Genomic DNA, 21,606 nt, shown 5'->3' with positions numbered 1-21,606 from the left:
CTTAAAATAAAACCTATATTTTACTTTTTGTTTCATTTTTTTTTTTTTTTTTACTATTCAAAACAAGTAACATTTTCCAAAGATTCATCCCCAATTCATTCCATAACACATGATCTTTGGTGCTGACTACTGACTCTAATTAGACCTTTTGGTTTTCAGGGTATATGGTCACCTGATTTTGTTAATCTGTGGCCACCTTGTTGGTTCTTTCAGGCATTAACACAAGTGACTTTTTGCCCTCCCTATTCAATCCAGTTTTTAATGTTCCTTCCTTTCCTTTAATGTTTTCTTTCCATGTAAGAGCTTTTTTCCAGGACAGAAAATTTGGTGTAAATTTTTGAAACCTGTTTCTTCACATGTATATGTAGTATGCATCAAAGATTTTGTGTGTTTGAATTCTTATTCTTCATGGTTATATGTTATTTTCATATGAATGTTCTCATTCATTACCAAAAGACATCTGAGCTGGGGCTTTTGATTGACATCCATTCAGTTACCTAACTGGTATTTCTTGAGCACATATTATGTTTCTGGGACTATGCTTATTTGGGGCTAGACATTAGTAAACTATAATAATTTGCATGTCTGGAAATAATAATAGTTTTCATGTCTGTATGTTTTGTACATATCTTCCCATTGAAAAGCTTATGATCTTTTCATGTTCTCGGATTTTAATATGTTCTTTTCACTGAAATGGAACTATAAAAAAATTTTCCAAAAAATACAGATGAATTAAATTCAGCTATTAACATATAAGTACTTTCACGAATTGTTGCCATCAGTGCAAAGAACATGTGCCCAAGACATTTTTATGTTTCAACTCATTCAAATCAGAATTGCTTTCCTATGAAGTATTTATGAGCTTAGAAAGTTTATTAAATGTCTTTAAAAGCTTAATTCTGTTTCTTTCGTACTAAATGATCCTGAAATAGAATGTGTTTATTTTGTAAATATGGAAGCAACAGTAAGGCTATGGTCATTTTACTTTCTTATTTACTGTATCAGATGCAAACCTTTTTTTTGTAACTTAGCCAAGACTATTCCTAAAGTTGTTAATAAAGATAAAACATCTAGTTCAGTGACTTCTTTGGATTTTAAGAAGTAATTTTGCTTCTTTGACTAGGAATGTAGCTCAGTGGTAGAGTATGCCAAATATGCACAAAGCCCTGGATTTCACCCCTAGGACTGGTACTCCCCCAAAAGTAATTTTGCTTTTTAAAGTCAAAGTTACATGTGTTATCAATCAGTAGGTTTTTTATTAAAACAACCTGAAAAAATATTAATTTTCCTTATGTCTCAAAAGTAAAACCAATACTTTATGTAGAATCCATTCTTTTAAACCTAGGTAATTTCTGAGATGTTTTTAAAAAGCAAGTTGTCTCAACTCATGAAAACGCAAATTCCATGTTAGAGTCAATCAGCATTCTCTCCAGCACATCTCTCTCCCTGCTTTTAATAAAGTGATTGTGTTTTTTCTTTTTAGTATTACATTACTTCATTTTTTAAAAATATACTGGAACACTGAAGGGAAGATTTACCCTTGTTAAAGACTAACTGCTTTTGGGGGGTGTCTAAATGGAGATAAATTTGGTTGCTTAAAGGTAAACCAATAATTAGTATATCCTATAGTTACACACTATTTTTGTTACAGAGAAATAAGATCAGTAAAAGCAAACACATGTCAAAACTCTAAAAACACAGCACTGGGAAATGGTTTTAAATCTCCCTCACACCAATACTGGGGATTGAACCCAGGGGCACTCAACCATTGAGCCTTATTCCTAGCTCTTTTTATTTTTTTATTTTGAGACAGAATTTCACTAAGTTACTTAGGGCCTCTAAATTACTGAGGCTGGCTTTGAGCTCACTATCCTACCTCAACCTCCCAAATCGCTGGGATTATAGATATGCACCACTGCACCCAGCAAATGGTTTTGAACATGTCCAATTAAAAGCTGTTGAAGATTCTCTTGTTCTTCCTTTCAGCATTTCTTACCTTTTTCTATCCTTAATACTTTTGGTAAATATTTGTCATATTTTCCTTGTATCACATAAAAAAAACTGAACTAAACTCTGAAAGTCTTGCATTTCTAAAAGTTTAACTTCTACTCATTTAACAATAATAATTTAAAATTTTTTAGGAGAATGATCTTCTGCAAGTCAGCTATTTAAATAACTGCAAAAGGATTACAAAAATTAAACTTTCTAAGACCTAAAAGTATTTCATTAAGTATTCAATTCTGATGTAAGATATTACTACATTTTTTATATATGCATGTTATCTGAAATGTCACATACAACTCCATTTTCATCACCTTACCACCTTTTTTCTTCTTTCTGTTGTTTTTGATAGCCAGGTTTCCCTTATCCATCCCCTCATCATCACTCCGGTCTGATCTCCTCTCCGATCAACTTTGAGCACATCTATCACATGACTGTTAATTCTGCTGAAAAATTTCTCTCTCCTGATTCCATAAACCCTGAATATTCCCCGTCTCTACGCTCTGTCCCTGGTACACCAAGCTTTATGACTCTAAGGGTATGAACAGCTGAGTCAGGTGTTAACTTGTACTAACCATGTATGGATTTCCTATTGCCTGGCCTAATAAATAGCATTGCCAATATGAAATGGTTTCCTTTGGCCTATTTCTCTTCTGCCAAATTTCTCTTACTTTTTTATTCCTCCTCTATTGATCTTACTCTTCTTTCTCCTCCTGTTCTGTTTTGTTTCTTCAGAGGACAAAGATGGAGGAACAGGGAGGGTTTCATTTTATTTTTGAAATTATATTGGAGCTTTATCTATATTTATTAGAATTTCCTATTGTAGGTATTTTCTATTATAGATACCACTATAAAAAAGTAGCCTTGGGGCTGGAGTTGTGGCTCAGCGGTAAAACGCTCACAAGCAAGGCACTGGGTTGGATCCTCTGCGCCTCATAAAAATAAATAAATAAAATACAGGTATTTTTTTTTAAGTAGCTGAGTGTACCTTTATTCTTTTCAAACAAACCGAAAAAGGTGTCCTTAATTTTTGAAGGAGCTATAGCTCATTCTCCTGTAACCAGATCAATTTGGAGAAATTTTTTTATATTTGATGAATTAAAGTCTCAACAGAGCCTGTCTACACATTTCTATCTACAATAAAATTCATTTTGAAAGGCTTAAAAATCTCCAAAGAAAAAGTATAATATTATTAATAAGTAACAGGAAAAAAATCCAAAAATTTTTATATAACTTTAAGTTGTTGATATGCATTTAATTCTAACCAGGATCCAAGGTAAGAAAAGCTAACCAAAGAGAGAGAATAGAAAAGGATACTGTTCTCCATCCCTTAATTCAGCCCTATGTCTTTGTTACCAGTGACTTTGCAGTGAGATGGAAAGTGGCTGTTAAACTTAATGTCTGTATTTTTATCAAGTAAAATATGCTTGTACTGACTTCAAGTGAAGTTAATTTTACAGATAATAAAATATTTGGATTGTATCATGCAAATTCATTTCCCATAATGTCCCTAGCTTAGAAAAATCATAGCATTGACTTTTTAATTTGTATATATAGTAATCTTCTAATAAGAAAATTAACTATAAGGTAAAAAGTATAATTTTTGTTTGTATTATAAAATTATTCAAAGTTACGTATTAATGTCATTGACATTAAATTATAATGTCATTTAAGTGCCATTTGATAAAATTAGCCATAATAAAATAAGCCTTGATTTGCTTGTTAACAGGTTTCAGGAAGTGGATTCCAGTGGAATGCTATATAAATTAATCAAAAACTTCTTATACTAAGTTAGTTTTCTTTGCATAGAACACAGTTTTCTTTGCGTAGAACACTGTACCATCAGTTTTACCCTGATCTTAAACATGTTTGTAACTAAAAGACAAAGGTTTCTTGTCATTTCCTAGTGAAGTTTATTTAATTTTAATTGACTGAATGATAAGATGGGCTTTTTTTTTTACAAAACATTTTTTATGTGTATCATTCCTTTGTAATTTAAACATTTTGTGTTATTAAGTGGCTAATGGATTTCATAAACTTAATCTTCACCATTTTTCTAGGTTAGGCTTATTTTATAGCAAAGGACACCAGTGTGTCTTGATTCATAGAGAAGACAAATAACAAAATGCACAGCTGGGTACTGATATTTCCATCTCTTTTGAGCTTTACTTGGCTGCCTTTTGTACATGTTGTTTGCATCTTACAGGGCTGCTCTTTCCTGTATGTGTGAATGTTGAATTGCTAGCATTGACTGTCTCGGTTTTATATATTTTATTTCTTGGATTTGAAAAAAGGTAAAGCATTTGCTTTAAATAAATAGCACACTAAGAATTACATGGACTTTGCAAATTAAGTATGTGAAACAAAATGGCAGTGGTTGAATTTGGGGCCAACTAGCCAGCCATACAAGGACTATGTATATTTCTTCAAAATGTATGAATTAGAGTTTATCAAGTAGCATTAGTTCTTGTTTTTCTGACTGCCAGCCTTGGCCCTAATGCAGTTGTTTTGCCATAACCTTCTCAGGTTTTTCAGGTGCTGATAGGAAAGCTCAGTACTACATACTCATTCAGAGCCATAGCCTCTCTTTAGAGTCCCACAACTACATGTTAACTGGAAATTCAGGTTCCAGTTTTAGACTTTTACTATAACCAAAAATGTTTTTTTTTTTTAGCTACATCACTACATTTCTTCATTAATTCTTTATTAAACTCAAAAGACTTAAGTACTTATGCTCATTTTGTTACATTCTATGTTGAATTATTTCACCTATGCCATATTATAGCATAGAAGACAACCATCTTTTGCTAAGTGTTAGCATATAAATCAGATTATTTGAAGAACTGCCAAAAACTGTTATTCTGTCTGAATGTTACAAATAAAATGTACTTTATATCTTTAAAGCTCATACACATACCTGCACCCACATATGCTTATAATATCAAACCATTGTTAACTAGAGCACTTATGTGTTCTGAAGAAAGAATCATAATTTGAAATTTATGAATTATATTACTATCCAAATTAATCATAGTACTTGTAGTAGAATATTGGGATTGCAGATATAATCCATTTGTTTATTCAGTAAATCTTTTCAGTGCCTGTTTTAAGTGCTGAAGTTAAATGTGGTCATAATTGTAGTCAGTATAAGAAATGACAAGATGGCTAGAGGAATGATGCTACAAACAGCCATGATCTGCAGGCTTCCTAAACAACCAGGGAAAATTGGACAATCACCCCAATCAAGGTGAAGTCCCCAAATGGGGGCATTTTTAATTAGGGGATGCCTTCCAGCTGTGTTGTCTTTGTTTTCTGTTTAAAGGGCAGGTGTGAGAACGTTCAGTGAAATAGATTAAATGCAATTTAAGCAATTAGGCCTTTTGATGAAACTTTTAAAGTAACCAGATAAGATAGGTTTTTGTTAGGTAACATACCATAAACAGTGTACAATTCTCTGATGTATTTTCTTCTTTAAGCTACCAAAAGAAGTGATATTTCCTGAGCCCTACATGATTAAAGAAGATTTATTGGATTTGAAATTATAAAATGAGGCAGATAATGATAACATTTTAAAATATAATAATTAGTTTTGTGTTCTGCCTTTGGAGGGGAAAAAAAACACAATATAGTACAGTCAGCTTTTCCAAAAAATTTCATTGGCCAGAAACACCAAATTGTTAAATAGTATCTGGTGAGTTCACAGGAGACTTTTTTGGTCTCTTAGGATTTCATTATTAGCAATACCTTTCCAGTCCATGAATGTTTCCTTTATAATCAGGAAAAAGCAAATGCTTTTAATGAACTAATTAGTATTTAGAGAGCTACCAGTTAATAAATGTATTTTCCAATCACTTTTTGTTAATGTTAGTGACTTTGATTATTGTGTTAAGTTCTAAGTGTAGAATTGATAAAGGAGCACCAGAAGTAAAGTGAACCTGTAACAGCACATGAAGAGAGCCATCTCTTTTCAGAGGAAAGTAGTACATCTGATTCCGTTAGATTAATTAGCTTCACTTAACAAATTGATCCTTTGGTAAAGTTACAAAATTTTAATTTTTTACTACTTTTTAATGTTGAATTTTTTATTGCATTTTAGAGTTGTAATCTTACCTAATGTGTATAAAATTTGTGATTGCCCCCTTCCAACAGAATCACTATTTTGATGTAACTAAAAGGTAGCTTAATAGTGATACTGCAGATGGCCATTTAAAGATACTAGTAAAGCAGAGGGAGGAACAGCACATATTGGAACTAGGCCTTGGAGGGGCTTTCCTTTGACTAGTAAAATTACTATAATCCTCAGAAAATCCCATGAACCCCAGTATGGTCAAGGAAACTGAGGCTCAGGGTTGAGTCACCCTGAAGTCTGCCATCAGTAGGCTGTAGAGCACAGATGTGAGCAGTCTGTTTCATCCCTGACCTGTGCTCATTAACTCCCAAGCTGCCTCTGTCTTGTTGCGATCAGCCAGTGAAGAGAAAGGGAAATCTACTGAAAGAAGACTAGATGATTTTCTTTATATAAATATATATATACACACACATACATATTTCTGTTTGCCAATTATAAGAAATCTAGGGGCTGGAGTTGTGGCTCAGCAGTAGAGCGCTCACCTGGCACGGGTGAGGCCCTGGGTTTGATCCTCAGCACCACATAAAAATAAAATAATGGTATTATGTCCAACTACAACTAAAACAAAAATGTTTTTTTTTAAAAAAAAGAAAAGAAATCTAGACTCTTTGCATCAAAAATGCTTGCAGGAGTTGAAACTATGTCCACAAATAGAGAAGGCATTATGAATGGTAAAAGAGCTATGGTGTAACATGGTAGATATAGTTTACCTATTCTAGGATTTGTGAAGAATATTGAAATATTTTCCCCTCTTCTGGCCTTTGGTCAGCCCCAGCATTCTTTCCTTCTACTTTGAAAGGGTTGGGGCCAACAGGGAGTTATTCACACTGACATTCCAGAGTCTCACCAGGTTGTTATATTATCATCCATCCATCTTTCTTTCTTTCTTTCATCATCTTTCTGACTCAGAGAATAGAGGTGACTTGGAGTGTGAACATGTGAATGGCACATTCAGTCTCAAGTTAACAGAGCATTTTGAGGCTGGGGTTGTAGGACAGTAGTAGAGTGCTTGCCTAGCATGTGTGACGCACTGGGTTCGATCCTCAGCACCACATAAATATAAATAAATAAAATAAAGGTTAAAAAATATAGAGCATTTTCTTGACAAAATTGTAATTTTAATTGACTTTCCTCCAAATTGATTTATTTATTTGGTGTTCCTAAGCAAATAAAAATCTCTTTATCTGCAAATGTCCATGTAATTCTATACTTCACTGTCATGTTTAACCATATAACATTTACTTACCATTTTCACAACCCAAAAAATTATTTATTAATAAGTATTTCAGTATGCATAAGTACTTTTACCTGATTGGGATGAAATTTATTTCATATTTAATTACTTTTGTGGGTGGGAGGGATTATGGAATCTGCTGTATCTTACTCTATATCGTTCTGGTCAAGATATTTTTATTTCTTGATAACTATATTGAAAAGTATACATTTCTGCAGAAAATGTTTCTTTCTGGCTGAAGAATATACCTTTGTTTTATTTTCAGAACCCTCGTCCTCAGGAAAGCCGAACAGTATTCAGTGGCTCAGTCAGTATTCCATCAATCACCAAATCCCGCCCTGAGCCAGGTCGGTCCATGAGTGCTAGCAGCGGCCTGTCAGCAAGTAAGTGGATCAGGCTATGGGCAAATGCTCTATGGCCAGGTAGCTTTGGGGCTGCCTCCTGTCCTATAATTACCACAAGTGACATGCTCTCACTTTCTCATGCCCAGTGTGTTCTACAGTTGTAACAATGTCTCAGATCCTGAGACATTACTTAATGCTTAGTAGGCACAAATGCAGTTGTTAAAAAAAAAATAGTCCTGGAGTCCTTCTAGAATGTGCAGGCCATCTGGGAGACAGACAAATAGGACTACAAATTACGGTGGTAACTCTGCAGAAAATAAAAGGCACAGTAATAGAGAGTAACAAGGTATAGCTATCAGGGAGGAATTCATACTTAGGATAATTAGGAAAAATCACATCACTTGCTAAAGCTGGGTCGTGTTTAAGTAATGTTAATTACTGAAAAAAAAAGGCCAGTGCAGCTATATGGTAGTATAGTGAGTGACAAAAATAGAGGAGGAGAGAAATGGACAAATGCCAGATTGGCAGCCTTGGAGACTGTGGTAAGAAATGTTTTGTCTTAACTTACAAAATGAAATGAGAAGCCTTTGGAGAATTATAAGTATGGAAGAAACTTCATGTAGTTTACATTTCTAACAGTGACTCTGATTACCAAGAGGAGAAGGGATTCAAAGCAGGCAAGAATGGAAACCAGCAACCAGATAGCAGGTTCTTAGAGTGGTCCACATGGAATCTGAGCAGTTTTAGAGTACTGCTGTTTTAGAGAACAGAGAATGAAGAGAAGGAAATGAATTTTCCAGACACATTGTCAGAGGTAGAAGCAATAAGACTTGATGATGATTAAGTTGTGAGAAAGTAAAGGAGAAATAATAGTAAAGATGGCCCCCAGATTCCTGCAGTAGCCATAGGATGATACCAGTGACTCCCACTAGCAAGGTTTGAAGGGGGCTGGGTCAGGATGTACAAAGATCACTGCATAGGGAAAAGATTAGTATTTTTTATTAACTAAATGTAGTCTGGAAATAGATTAAAGAATATACCCTTTTGTCATGAAAGCAAGAAAACATTTATCATCTAATAAACATCTTTAAGATACCAATTCTTGTTAACCTGGTAGGGTAAGAATCATGTACAACCTAGTACTTTCTTTCAAGTGGCTCACAGATTTTCTTATCAGTCTTTGTGTATGGGGTGGTACTGGGGATTGAATCCTGGGATGCTCTACTACTGAGTTGCATCCCCAGCCCTTTTTTGGTTTTTATTTTGAGGAAAGATCTCACTAGGTTGCAGAGACCAGCCTTGAACTTGCAATTCTTTTGCCTTAGTCTTCTGTGTTGCTGAGATTATGGGCATAAGCCACCAGGTTAAACTAGTTTATCTTTTTTCCACTCTACCCTGACCTGCAGCATCTCTCTTCTATACCTTTATACAGAATCCTGAGCTAAGGAAACATAAAGAGAAAGAAATCTGTCTCCATGGTGGACTTAAGTTCACCTATTATTCAAAAACAACTTTTTGATGGATGAGGAAAGGAAATTGTATCTAAGAAAAAATGTCATCTGTCTGAGCAAAAGTATACAAGGATGCTAACATTAGAACAGGACGAGTATACAGATATTACTAGGTTCATTGTGCTCTTTAGTAGTTTCTGGACCTAAGCAGTAAGGTTATGGACTGTGAAATGATCACTGTAGCTTCTGGTTTGGGGAAGATCAATCTTGGCCCTAGGGTTGCTAGCCTTTAACTTTTTTTTTTTTTTTTTTTAGTTGTACACAATTCCTTTTTGTTGTTTGTTTATTTTTATGTGGTGCTGAGGATCAAACCCAGGGCCTCACACGTGTTAGGCTAGTGCTCTACTTCGAGCCACACCCCAGCCCAGAGAGCCTGTAACTTTCTCAGATGTGCACTCATCCAATAGCATTGCATTGGCTTGGAGGGCAGCCTGAGAAATCTCCCTTGTGTTACATTCCTGACAAGATCTGGGACACTACTCACAAACACACTAAGGGTTATATAGCAAAAATCATAATTATTCACACTATAACTATATAATAAATGTAGTCTTTATAATAAAGCCTACAGTTAGCCACCAGTCAGTTCAGGTAAAGGTTTGCCATCACATGGTTTGCATCAGACTTAACAAAAAAACTTTTGATGTTTCACTGCTTTTGAATTTGTGGAATTGCCTGTAAAGATAGGATTTATAACACAGAGATATCCTTAGAAGGATTTAGTGAGGGTCCCACATCACTGTTGACAATATGCAAATTGCAGACTGGAGTTGGCCTTACATCCGGTCATTTTCTAATGCTTTAATCAAGCTCAACCTTTTTGTAATCCCTGTCCTAAATTATTTGTGGACATGGGAAGAAAGGTTATCTTGGGAATCTCAAAGGGGCATCTGCTATTTAGAGTACCTCCTACTGGTTTCAGGAATAGCCCAGCTTGTATAAAACATTTCCAGGACAACCAGCCCAGAGAGAGACAAGAAGATACAAGGGAATTCTGTTATTAATCTTAACAGGAAGCACAGGGTCTTCCACAGCCAAGCCCAGCAAGGCTTCCTGAGGTGCAGCCAGACTTCAACAGTGGTTTCTACAGTGACTTATCCCAGACTCCCCAAGGATTAAGATGCATCCTTTGGGGCTGGGGATGTGGCTCAAGCGGTAGCGCGCTCGCCTGGCATGCATGCGGCCGGGTTCGATCCTCAGCACCACATACCAACAAAGATGTTGTGTCCGCCGAAAACTAAAAAAATAAATAAATATTAAAAATTCTCTCTCTCTCTCTCTCTCTCTCTCTCTCTCTCTCTCTCTCAAAAAAAAAAATTAAAAAAAAAAAAGATGCATCCATCTGTGGCAGGCTCACAGAGGAGCCTCTTGGAGTTTCCCAGAGGTCATGCAGAATTTGGATGTCTCTCATTCCCAGGAAATTCAGGGCCAAGCCCCTGTCCCATCCTCAGAATTGTCATCAAACTCTAGCATAGAGGCCAGGACCATGATTTCCAGGCCCAGGCCCCTTTTGCTATTAAAACAACCTGATTTATTTGTTTGTTTGTTTGTTTGCTTGCTTGCTTGCTTGCTTGCTTGCTTGCTTTTTAAGATTAACAGTAAGTAAATGTAACCTTCCTTTGAAAAATTCACAAAGCTTAAAAGTAAAATAAATACATATAAATGACAGAGGTGGGCTGAAGTTCTCTCTTACGTAAGTGGTCACCAGGAAATAGAAGGCACCTGGCATGCATGATGTTCTCCATGGAGTAAGCACCCACTTGTTCCCACAGATAGGATTTATTTTCTTTCTTACAAATGAAGAAAATTGAGACTCAGAAAAGGTAAAACAAGGGGCTAGGGTTGTGGCTCAGTGGTAGAGTGCTCACCTAGCACATGTGAGGCACTGGGTTCAAACCTAAGCAAGCACCACATAAAAATGAAATAAAGATATTATGTCCTCCTACAACTAAAAAATTAATATATAAAACAAGGTAAAACAACTCACTTGAGGTCATACAATTAGTGAAGAGAGCCATAAAATTCTCTAGCAGTTTGGATTTTCTATTTAGAATGACAAAAACAAGATTTTTTATATATTATAATTTTTGTTAAATTGAGCACTCAGCTAGGTATGGAATTGGAAGAAAAAAATTTAGAAATGCCTTCATTTAGGTTATACTCTGAGTAAATAAAAGATAAAACAAAAAACATCAAAAACTGAAGAGTACATTTCCAAAGAAGCAAACCACCAAATGAAAACCTGTGCCCTTGTAGTGACAGGGTGTCTAGGAGCTGGGTGAAAAGGAAAGCGTGTGAGGGAGAGTGAGTCAACAGTTCCCAGTCTGAGATGTGGTCTTGGATCATCAGGGAAGCTTTTAAAAGTTTAATTAGAAGTTCTACTCAGTTTAATTGATCTGGGACAGACCCAGACATGAATATTTTTAAAGTGCGATAATATAACCTACAGTTTACAATCAGTATTGGTGGCCCCTGCAAGAAGTCAGTTACATCAAGAAATGCGAGCCTGTCTCTGAAGTCCCCACCAAAGGGCTTAGGAGGGAAGCAGGAAAGGAGGAGGCCTGAGGGGAGTTGGCAAGGAGAGTGCACCAGGCAGGCTCTGTTCCATGGACTCTTCTGAAGTTTGGTGGTCATTAAATAACTGTTTTAAATGGTCACTCATTGGCAGTTTTAATGAATTTTTAATCTGAAAAGAGATGTTAAATCAGCAAAAAGCTCAGTCACAATCTATATCTTACATTTGCACTAAAACTTCAAGTCTTTTTTTGACCAATGGTTCTAATAGTGAAGCTCAGCAAGATTAAACATTTTTAAGCAAAAACTACAGAATACAGAGAATGTTAAGAGCTTTAGATATAACAATAATCCCCAAATTTCTAAAGATTGTTTTCTTGTCTTTCCTTCCTGTGAATGCAGTTTGTCTTCATTACATACCCCAACTCCAAGATCAAAATAGAGTATAATTTTGAAGAAACTCAACCTCATTTTGATATCTCAGACATCCTGCCCTACTTTTTATGTTTCTGTTTGGTTTGTTTTTTTTAAAAATGAGAGTTCTTGACAGGCGTGTTAGTGTATGCCTATATTCCCAGCAGCTTGGGAGGCTGAGGCAAGAGGAGCACAAGTTCAAAGCCAGCCTTATCAACTGAGGAAGGCCCTAAGCCTAAGCAACTTAGTGAGACCTTGTCTCAAAATAAAAGATAAAAAGGCCTGGAAATGTGGCCCAGTGGTTAAGTATCCCTAGGTTCAATCCCCAAAAAATAGTTTTCTACAAGTGCTATCCTATGTTAGATGACAGTCTTTGTCTAGGATAGTTCTCCCTGGTTTTCTTGTTCAGCATGTCTGTTCTGAGCCTGCTATGTACCACATCCTAGAAAGACCAAGGAGAGGCAAAGATGTCTCATCTGTTAAGAGAACAGGGAGCACAGGATTAATACTATTGATTGCATATATTCTATGGAAGAGAATTATGCAAGATGTCAAGGGAGTCCCAGAGGTTGGGAAAGATGAGGCAGCATCAAGTGGTTAGGGACCCGTAGGCTTCCATGGGAATTGTTATTGAGCTCATGGCATAACCTGGAGAATGCTACCTGTTCACCAGAAGTCCTCACTAGAGTGTGACAGGAACAACCATGCTAGATTGCTGTCCTTTGGGGTTGAGCTGCAGGCCAAGGTACCACTGTTGGACTTACTGGCCATCAAGGGAGGATGACTCAGGGGCTCTGGAAGGATGGCTTCTATAGTACCCTTTCAATTGCCCTTTTCTACATACGTAACGTTTTTCCGGAATGGTGTCCTACAGGGTCATCTGCACAGAATGGCAGCGCATTGAAGAGGGAATTCTCTGGAGGAAGCTACAATTCAAAGCGGCAGCCCATGCCTTCCCCGTCAGAGGGCTCTTTGTCTTCTGGAGGTATGGACCAAGGAAGCGATGCCCCAGCAAGGGATTATGACGGAGAGGTGAGTGGAGCATGAGTGTATGCTACACCTAGAGATGGGAGTTGGGGCCATTGTGTATCAAAGAACGAGTGCATGTACCCAATTAATCCTACCACTTTGAGCCTGGCCTTTGCTGCAGAAGGGGCCAGCATTCACTCCTAGCCACAGGCAGCAGAGCCCATCGCTTAAGCTGCAAACTACAGTTTTCCTAGATCTAGTCACTTCTAATGACTTTTGAATGAAAATGCCTATATTTCTTTTTCGATATTCATGACAGTAGAGTGTATAACATTCTAATTAGGATCCCATTCTTGAGGTTGTTTGATGAGTTTCACTGGTGTTATTCATATATGAACATAAGAAAGTTATGTCCTGTTCATTCCCACTGTCTTTTCTATTCCCCTCACCCTTGTTGTGTCTTAGCATTCACACATCAGACAGGACATTTGACCTTTGGTTTTTTGGGATTGGTTTATTTCAATTTAGCATGATAGTCTCCAGATCTATCCATTTACCTTTCTTTACTTTGATCCTTATAGGACTCTGATTCTCCAAGGCATTCCACAGCTTCCAACAGTTCCAACCTGAGCAGCCCCCCAAGCCCAGTTTCACCCCGAAAGACCAAGAGCCTCTCTCTGGAGAGCACCGACCGTGGGAGCTGGGACCCGTGAGCCCAGGGTGGCCCTCACCCCAGCACCCCCTATTGCCTCTTCCCTCACTTGCATCTCCTCCCTCCACCTCAGCCTGGAATCCACCAGGAGCTGGCAGCAGTAGCAGGGTAGGGACTCAGCAGTTCTGAAGACACACCTGGCAGATCATGCTCCCTTACCTAACAGCCACAACAGGCAGGCTTCGGCAAGCAGCTGAGGTCAATGTCGATTCATTCCGTACACTTAGAGTTGCTTTCAGTAACATTTCACCCCTTCCCAAAAGGTAGCTGCAGTAGACTACACAAATATAAGTGATAAGAGTAAGATTAGACAGATCTCGTTTTCACAATAGCTCCTCAATGTAGCCTCAGATAGTACATGGGATTCTGCACGCCGGAGGGACGGTGTCCTTGGAAAGGTTGCTGAGCAAGCCAGTGTCAGTCCAGTTGTTGCCAGGAAATCCTCACAGATTAAAACAATGCATATTTTACTACAATACAGAGTTTAAATAAATACATAAATGTAGAAGTTAAATACTGAATGTACATAGTCAAAAGAAGCATCTTGTATTCAATGAAAGATGGATGCATATATGAGAGAAAGAGATCATTTAATTTAAAGCAATGTGTTGTTTTTTGTCTGTTTCCCAGCTAAGTCAAGTACAGGGTAGAAAGGCCTCAAGCTGACATTTGTGGAGGGAGAGTGGGAGAAATCCCCATCCTTGTGGTGCCCTGTCCTCAAGACCAGTGACAGGCTGTGGCCACCTTGGGAGCTTCTAGGGAACATTTGGAGACTCTGGCTTTGTTGGTTTATAGTACAACCTGGGCACCAGTGTTTTAACATTTAAAGCCACTCAGTTTCAAAAAAAAAAAAAAAAAAACACTCACCTCTACCCCAAAACACTTCTTTTTCTAGCAATAGTGTGAACCACACTTTTCACTTCTTACTATATTTTGCTATCTGCTGCAGATGAATGTAGTAATATGATTTTGTTACCATGTGATTCCTTCCATTTGGAAGGGCACAGGAATTTCATGGGTTTTGAAAGTCCATAAAAAGTTCATAGAAGTGCTATGTTTTTGAGCAAATCCAGTTCCTCCTATAAGGGTATGGTGAGGTGGTCTGGCCCAGGTATGGAAATGGCTTTCGAAGGAGAAGACTTGTTGAGGGTGGGTAACAGAGTCCTGGGAAAAAAGACTTACAGATAATATGAAACCTCAAAAGCAAGGACTTGCTCAACCTCAACCAAATACTCTTTCTCCTGTGTAGGCAAGAATGAGTGAGGAAGTCAGTATGCAGGCAGGAAGCTGGCCCTGCAGGCCTTTCCACTGAATTCTCCCTCAGTTGCTATGTTATTTTGTTACATTTCTTTTTGAATTCCTGCTGTTGTACTTGCCACTAGGAAATGAAATGAAGAACCAGAAGAATTTAGTTCTACACAGTAATTTCACCACTTAAGTATATGAGTAGAGAAAGAGATAAAAATAAAAATAGCTCATGGAAGCAAAGAAAATCTGCCTCACTTTTACTTTTCACACAGGTTTCTGGGAGAAATAGAAACAATTTTCTCCTCCCTATAAAATTCAGCTAAAATGAAGAAAATTCTACAGTTGCCACTTGGGGGTGCCGTGGCCATCTCAGCACAGGTACCTGGCACTTTTCATCAGCAGAACCTGGGCCAATCTGCCACAGCTTGCTGCCCAGGCCGTGCTGTTTCTACGTGCACACTACTTTATGGAGAAAGGGCTACTGATATTAAATGAAAGAAGGGATCCTTTGGGGGGATTAGAGTGAAGTGCTTAAAACAATTGCTTTGATACTGAAACATTCTAAATTTGCTGCTGGCTCAGGTCTGATTATATTTTATTTTGAATGGGCATAAACTGCTTTAGTTCTACTCTTCCAAATATTTTTGCTTTTGGGAAAAGAAGTATCTCAAAAATGCTTCTGTTCATCTAATTATCAAGGGTCAGATCCCAAATGTGGTCATTGCCATTATGTACTATTCTGGTAGCTGCTTAAACTTGACACTTTGCATGAAAAGGAATCAACTAGCCAGCCAATTATGACCACCAGCTCCCCACCTCTTCTCACCCTCACTAAACAATTAGTTTGTAGCTTTGACAACTGATTGTGAGTTTTTGTTGCCTATATGTGCTTATTTTTCAAAGGATGCTTTTAGAATCAAAACCTACCTGAACTTTAGGTTCCACTACCATCAGTCCTACTACTACTTAGCCTCCCAGCAGGGAAAATGAGTGAGTGAGTGCCCCCAAAGACAAGCTCATCTCAGCTGCCATCTGATGGGCAGCTGATTCATGGTAACCAGTGGCTTGCACCACAGTGCTGTGAATTTCGCACTGTAATCATAAATTGTCTTGCACCATGAGAGAGGAGTCCCAAATATGCTTAGACTCAAAAGTCAGGACTTTGAATGGAGTGGTTCTTTGCCAGGGGAGTAGTAGTTTTGGGGAAGATTTTCACAAGATAATGATCATCCTGGTATGCTTATCCCACCCTTAAATATGAAGCTTCTAAGAAGAATGATCTGAAAAGACCAGAAACAGGCTCCAGGAAATCATTCAGAGGTATCCATTAACAAAGATCACAGGAAAGGTATTTTGTTGCTATCTGAAATCGTCCTTTTTTCATGCAGGACATCTTAGAAATGTGTATGGCAACAAATTAATTTCTCCATAGAAAACAATGCATTTAAAGGCATTTTTGCATAGTGTCTACATGTTGGTGTTTGGTGCTATCCATGTCCAGCCAGTGTGTTACTTATCCTTAAGTTCTGGCAAATCTTGTCCTGTGCTTTTTGGGTGTGCAAAATTTTACGTATACATATATATTTCTTTTGCCAAAAACAAAAGCCTTCCTCGTGAAATGATTGCTAAAGCAGATTTCACTTCTTTCATAATTAAAATACACACACACACGTATACCTATTACACCTACACTTAGCGACTTTCTTTCCCAGGGAGCACAACTTTAAGGCTGTGAGATACAACTAAAAAGGGACCATCTATTTGATTTTCCAGCCAATTCTTGTATCCAGGCTTCAGGGGAGAATATGAAATTCCTGTTTTGTTTACAGCAACAATCTCATTCCCCACTGACTCTCAGCCTCCCTCTCCTTCCATATGATTAACATCATGTTATGTTATTTAGTGACCACATCTATTTCTAAGAAAGAGCAGTTGGTTCGTTTGGAATCTCAGGTATCATTAAGGAAATGCCAGAGTGGGGGTGGACAGATGACCCAACACCCAGGGCCATTTGCCAGCCTTGGCAGTGACCACATACTAGTCTCCCAATTCAGTGGGCCTGGCAGAGGCCACCACCCACTCCAGACAGAGAGACACTCGGAGCAGCCTGACGCTCCTGCTGTAAGTCACGCTTTGCTATAGCCCAAGTCCATTGGGCACAACAGGGAATTAATTGGGCACTTCCTTCCTCACCTCTCCCAAGCCCAGCCCCTGAATTAGATAAGCTTCATGGCATTTCATTGAAAGCCTCTTTCCTTGTTATGACCTTCATTGTTCCTCAAATCCAGAGTTCTTTGTTGAGTCCTGCTGGATAAGGAGGGCCCTGCTTCAGGGGAGCACTGTCTTCCACCAGCACCAGCAGCAGGCCAACAGCTTCTCTACCACCCCAAGGACGACCATTACACAAGAGGCCACCACTGCATTTGCAGATCGGACTGACCACCACGAATCAACCTTGATGTCTCGTGAAAGCAAAATGACCTGCCTTTTTATTTGATAGGATAATATCATTTATTTTATAAATTTTTAGGTTTTTTTCCTCATTGTAATATTATTGTACAGTTTTGCATGGCCTAGGTGTAATCATTTTTGTTTAGAATATAATGCTGACTGATATGTGTGTATGGAAGGGGAAAAGATATTGCTTTCACCTCTTATCACTTCTTTTGTTTGTTTTTATGCCCCCAATGTCTTAGGGAACTTTATAAGAGATTATCTGCTACCAAACAATGATGTGAGTTCTTTTGCACAGAAATATTTAAGGTGGGATAGTCAAAAATGTTAACAAAAGACTTCTCACGAATATTTTATGTTGGTATCACTTAATATTAACCAGACTTTGATGTACTGCAATAAAACAGGGAACTGTTACAATTGAAGTATTTATCTTTTTTTTTTTTTAACCCATTTTAAAGTCAGAGGAACAGAAAAAAGCTGCCTGATTCTTGATGTCTCACTTGCCCCTGCTTTCTGTTAGTCACTTGTCCATACTTCTTCCTTACACTCCAAGGACATGGGGTTACTTTGTCCCCATGGTTTAATCTGGAACTTTCTAAGTTGTCCTTTTATATCTGATAAGAATAATGTTCATTTCCCTTGAAACTTTCACCTCCCCTCTTCTAGTCAAAACTTCCTGGATATTGTTGCTTCCATCTACATCTGCAAAGCTAAGCTCCCCGCAGGTGGCTTGAGTGGTGGCCTTGATGGTATAAATGTGCCAGCAGCTCCATTTCATGTCTGCTTGCTGTAGAGAATCAGCAACCACAGAGGACAAGAGTGGGTGCTCACGCTTTGGGTAAGTTAGAACAGTTTAAGGACACACAGGAAAGGCTGGGGCTTGTCCTAAAAGAAAGCTGAAACTGGCCGCAACTAAACCATTACTCTTGAGAACCCTCCCTGTTTCCGTTTCCCGTGTAATTGACATGTTATTGATAAGTTGGCTTCTTATAATGTATGCTGTGCTTTAGGGGTTAGTAGACTTTCTGTAAAGGGACAGTCAATACTTTTGGCTTTGTGGGCTACGTATAGTCTTTGTTGCAGCAACTCTGCTAGTGTAGTTCGGAAATGACGCTATGATGAACAAAGTGTCTGAGTTCCAATAATCTTCAATGATGCAGTGGGCCATACTTGGCCCATGAATTGTAGTTTGCCAGACCTTGGTTTAGAGTGGACTTAACATGGGCTGTAAGACCAGACTGTCTTATTCCAAATCCTGGTTCCACCACTTGGTGCCTGATGTTCAGCAAGTCACTGAACCCAAATCTTAGTTTTTTCCTCTAAAATGTGTCAGGAGTTAGTACATGGACATACTTAGAATTTTGCCTATGGCTTAGTATTCTGGTGTTAACCACCACCAACAACAGTAACATACTTTTTGCGTTGTTACAGTGGGCAGCCCTTCACTGGATGTTAGGGATACAAAGAGTCTTTCAGTGTGAATGCAGGAACAGGGAGAATCATTTGGTGTCGATACTGAAAAAAATCACAATAGGTATAAAAGAAAAACAAGTGTGTGCCCAGGTGCAGAGCAGACATTGCTCAGGGATCAGGGTTATTATCTACAGTTTAGTGATTTTCACCGTCATCTTAACCAAGAATCTTATAGTTTTCAGCTGGCTCTCAGACTTGGGATGCAGAAAACTACTTCATTTCAAAACCCTTCTCTCCTGGGCTGGGTATGTGGCTCAAGCGGTATCGCGCTCGCCTGGCATGCGTGCGGTCCGGGTTCGATCCTCAGCACCACAGCCAAACAAACATATTGTGTCCGCTGAAAATTAAAATCAAAAAATTCTCTCTCACTCTCTTTAAAAAAAAAAAAAGAGAAAAAAGTCCCTTTTCTCCTGGCAGTTCTGCTTAGTTGTTCTTGGAGAAACAAATACTTGTAATTTTCCCCCTTCTTTCTCTGCACACTCTTGCATTATTTGTTCAGGTTATTGCAGTGAGGAGACTGTACCAAACTGGGACCAGCTGGGGATCTTCTTCTATGAACCCTGCATGGTGGTTGCCCCAAGTCTGTGGAGGTGCTGAAGAAAAACGTGTACCTTTTAAGAGGATGAGCACTCATGTGGGACTGGCTGGTGCCACTGGGTGCTGGTGATATTGGAAGGCCTTCTAGGGACCAGCCCAACCTCATTATCCTGTCCTGGAGCCCAGCATGTCCAGTATTTGTCAATCCCAAATTTCCTCCAGGAGAAGCCACTTTTCAGGAGTGTCCCTCAACTGTACCCATCTCTAAAGCAGGTTTTGCTGTGATTTGACCTGGCACCAGCCCTGTAGGTAGGTATGTATCTTTCCACAGCTGCCAGCATGGCAGTGCACAGTGGCTTCAGGGATGGTTGTGGGGGCGGGGCACCACCTCCCCTTAGCCCTGAATGTGGTGAGCCCTCCTGGTGCAGGTGCCCAGGGCCTTAGCTGGGAACAGGTGTGCAGGCCCAGAGGCACACTGATCTGAGCACCCTGGAAAGGGAAAGGATCACCATGGTGATGAAAGATGGGGGAACCCCCATCATTCCCCCCAGTTCTTAAAGCACAGAGAAAATGGTCCAGTCCTCAAAGACTTTTCACAAGCACTTCTTTTTAATTGAACTGAAATTTGATAACAAGATTTGTACAAAAAAAAACCAGCCTATGCTGACTGCTGACCCTTTTGGTGTGTGGGTGGCAGCAGTGCATCTCCTCTCAGGCCCTAGTGGGTACAGCAGGCCTCTCTCCCTCTGCTGCTCCTGGCTCTCCCCTTGTGGCAGCAGTTCTCTGGAAACATTCAGATGTCCCAACCAGAGCAGGCCCAGGTGACATGGCTACAGTCACCGGCACTGTTCGGAGTGGCATTTCTCCCAGCTCCAGACCACAGGCTGGAGTCAAAAACAGCAGAAACACAAATCTCATCTAGAAACACACACAAAATCCAAAAGTGCTTCTCTGCTTCCATTTTTCATTTTGTTTCAAGTGGCAGGGATTTGAAGGAAGTAAGAACCCCCTCTTTTCTGGTTAACATTCACTTTAGAAAAAGGGGAAAAAATAAAACTGCCTTTTTTCCTAGTTATTTCAGGGGCTGAATATATAACAGGCAGGTTCTGATGGAATAGTGGGGTCTCATTTTCCTTCCTGGACTTCTCCTCCACTCCTCCAGCAGTGGAAACCACTAGAGCACTGTGGGCTCTCCACCCTCCTCTCCCACTCAGAACCCACCCCACTCCCTCCCTCCAGGCAGAGGAGCGAGCAGAGCACCAGCACAGCCACATCTGCTGGCCACCTGCTGATGACAGAGCAGCTGGCTACTGCTGCTCGGCCTGCCTCCTGCAGTAGTTGCTGTAGGCCTCTTCAAACATGGCTTTGCAAGAGAACCGGGCCTTCAGCTTGGAGCAGATGAGGAAGGAGCCACCCATCTTCCTGTGCAGGGAGTAGGTCTCCTCAGGTGGGGGAACGAGGCGGTGCTTCAGCATGATGGGGATCAGATTGTGGATCTTCTCAGTGGTGCTCTGGGTGCCAAAATCAAAGGGCTCATCAGAGGCAAAGGCCTCTCCTAGGATGAGGATGGCATCCAAATGGGCATCTTCCATGGCCTGGGGGAAGACAAGAAAGGCAAACAGGAATAAACCTCAAGATCCCTCAGACCTGGGGGTCCTACCACAGTGCCCTAGCACGGAGTTCTTATCAAAGCTGTTAGCATTCAAGATTGAGGGTTCTGGTTGTTTTTAACTAGATTAACAGGCATAAACTCAAACCCACAGAGACTGGGAAACCATTAATGTCAACTGGGATTGAGGTGAGACCAAAGGGAGTAGTGGGGTCTGTGGCAGAAAAAGGAGTATACACCCTGACTAAAGGCATTTGAGTTCAAAGATTTTAGACAATCATTCTAACCAGAAAGAAGAGTCCACGGGCCTCAATAAGCCTGCCAGCAACAGCCCAGCACACAGCCAGAGGTCACCTGCCTAGTGCAGGCCTCTGCTCTCCCCCACACTGGGCACATGGGACGCTAACTAGTTGCCAGCAGGGCATAGGAGAGGGACAGCCCACAGACCACCCAA

General features: G+C 39.4%; 2 protein-coding genes across 27 annotated transcripts in view; one reads left to right on the top strand and one right to left on the bottom strand.

The window, feature by feature from the left end:
* Cdc42bpa (CDC42 binding protein kinase alpha) overlaps positions 1–17,955 on the top strand; it is a 311,232-nt gene extending 293,277 nt beyond the window's left edge. For 15 of the 22 annotated variants that reach the window (XM_040277554.2, XM_040277548.2, XM_040277549.2 and 12 more), the window contains 4 exons: positions 2,354–2,539; positions 7,630–7,747; positions 13,022–13,179; positions 13,698–17,955. In XM_040277554.2, coding sequence (XP_040133488.1) covers positions 2,354–2,539; positions 7,630–7,747; positions 13,022–13,179; positions 13,698–13,829 — 594 coding nt within the window. In that variant the 3' untranslated portion in view covers positions 13,830–17,955. The remainder of the gene's footprint in view (positions 1–2,353; positions 2,540–7,629; positions 7,748–13,021; positions 13,180–13,697) is intronic. The other 7 variants (XM_040277545.2, XM_005326555.4, XM_021727174.3 and 4 more) reach the window with 1 other exon arrangement.
* Positions 17,956–20,130: 2,175 nt separating this feature from the next.
* The window catches only part of Coq8a (coenzyme Q8A), a 35,781-nt gene continuing 34,305 nt past the window's right edge, over positions 20,131–21,606 (bottom strand). For all 5 annotated transcript variants that reach the window (XM_013359201.4, XM_005326548.5, XM_040276924.2 and 2 more), the window contains one exon: positions 20,131–21,138. In XM_013359201.4, the coding sequence (XP_013214655.1) occupies positions 20,851–21,138 (288 nt within the window). In that variant the 3' untranslated portion in view covers positions 20,131–20,850. The remainder of the gene's footprint in view (positions 21,139–21,606) is intronic.

The sequence above is a fragment of the Ictidomys tridecemlineatus genome, chromosome 10 (assembly GCF_052094955.1).
Source record: "Ictidomys tridecemlineatus isolate mIctTri1 chromosome 10, mIctTri1.hap1, whole genome shotgun sequence".
In the NCBI taxonomy this organism is placed as follows: domain Eukaryota; kingdom Metazoa; phylum Chordata; class Mammalia; order Rodentia; family Sciuridae; genus Ictidomys; species Ictidomys tridecemlineatus.
The sequence above is the reverse complement of the archived record's forward strand: the minus strand, read 5'-3'. Positions and strand labels throughout refer to the sequence as shown.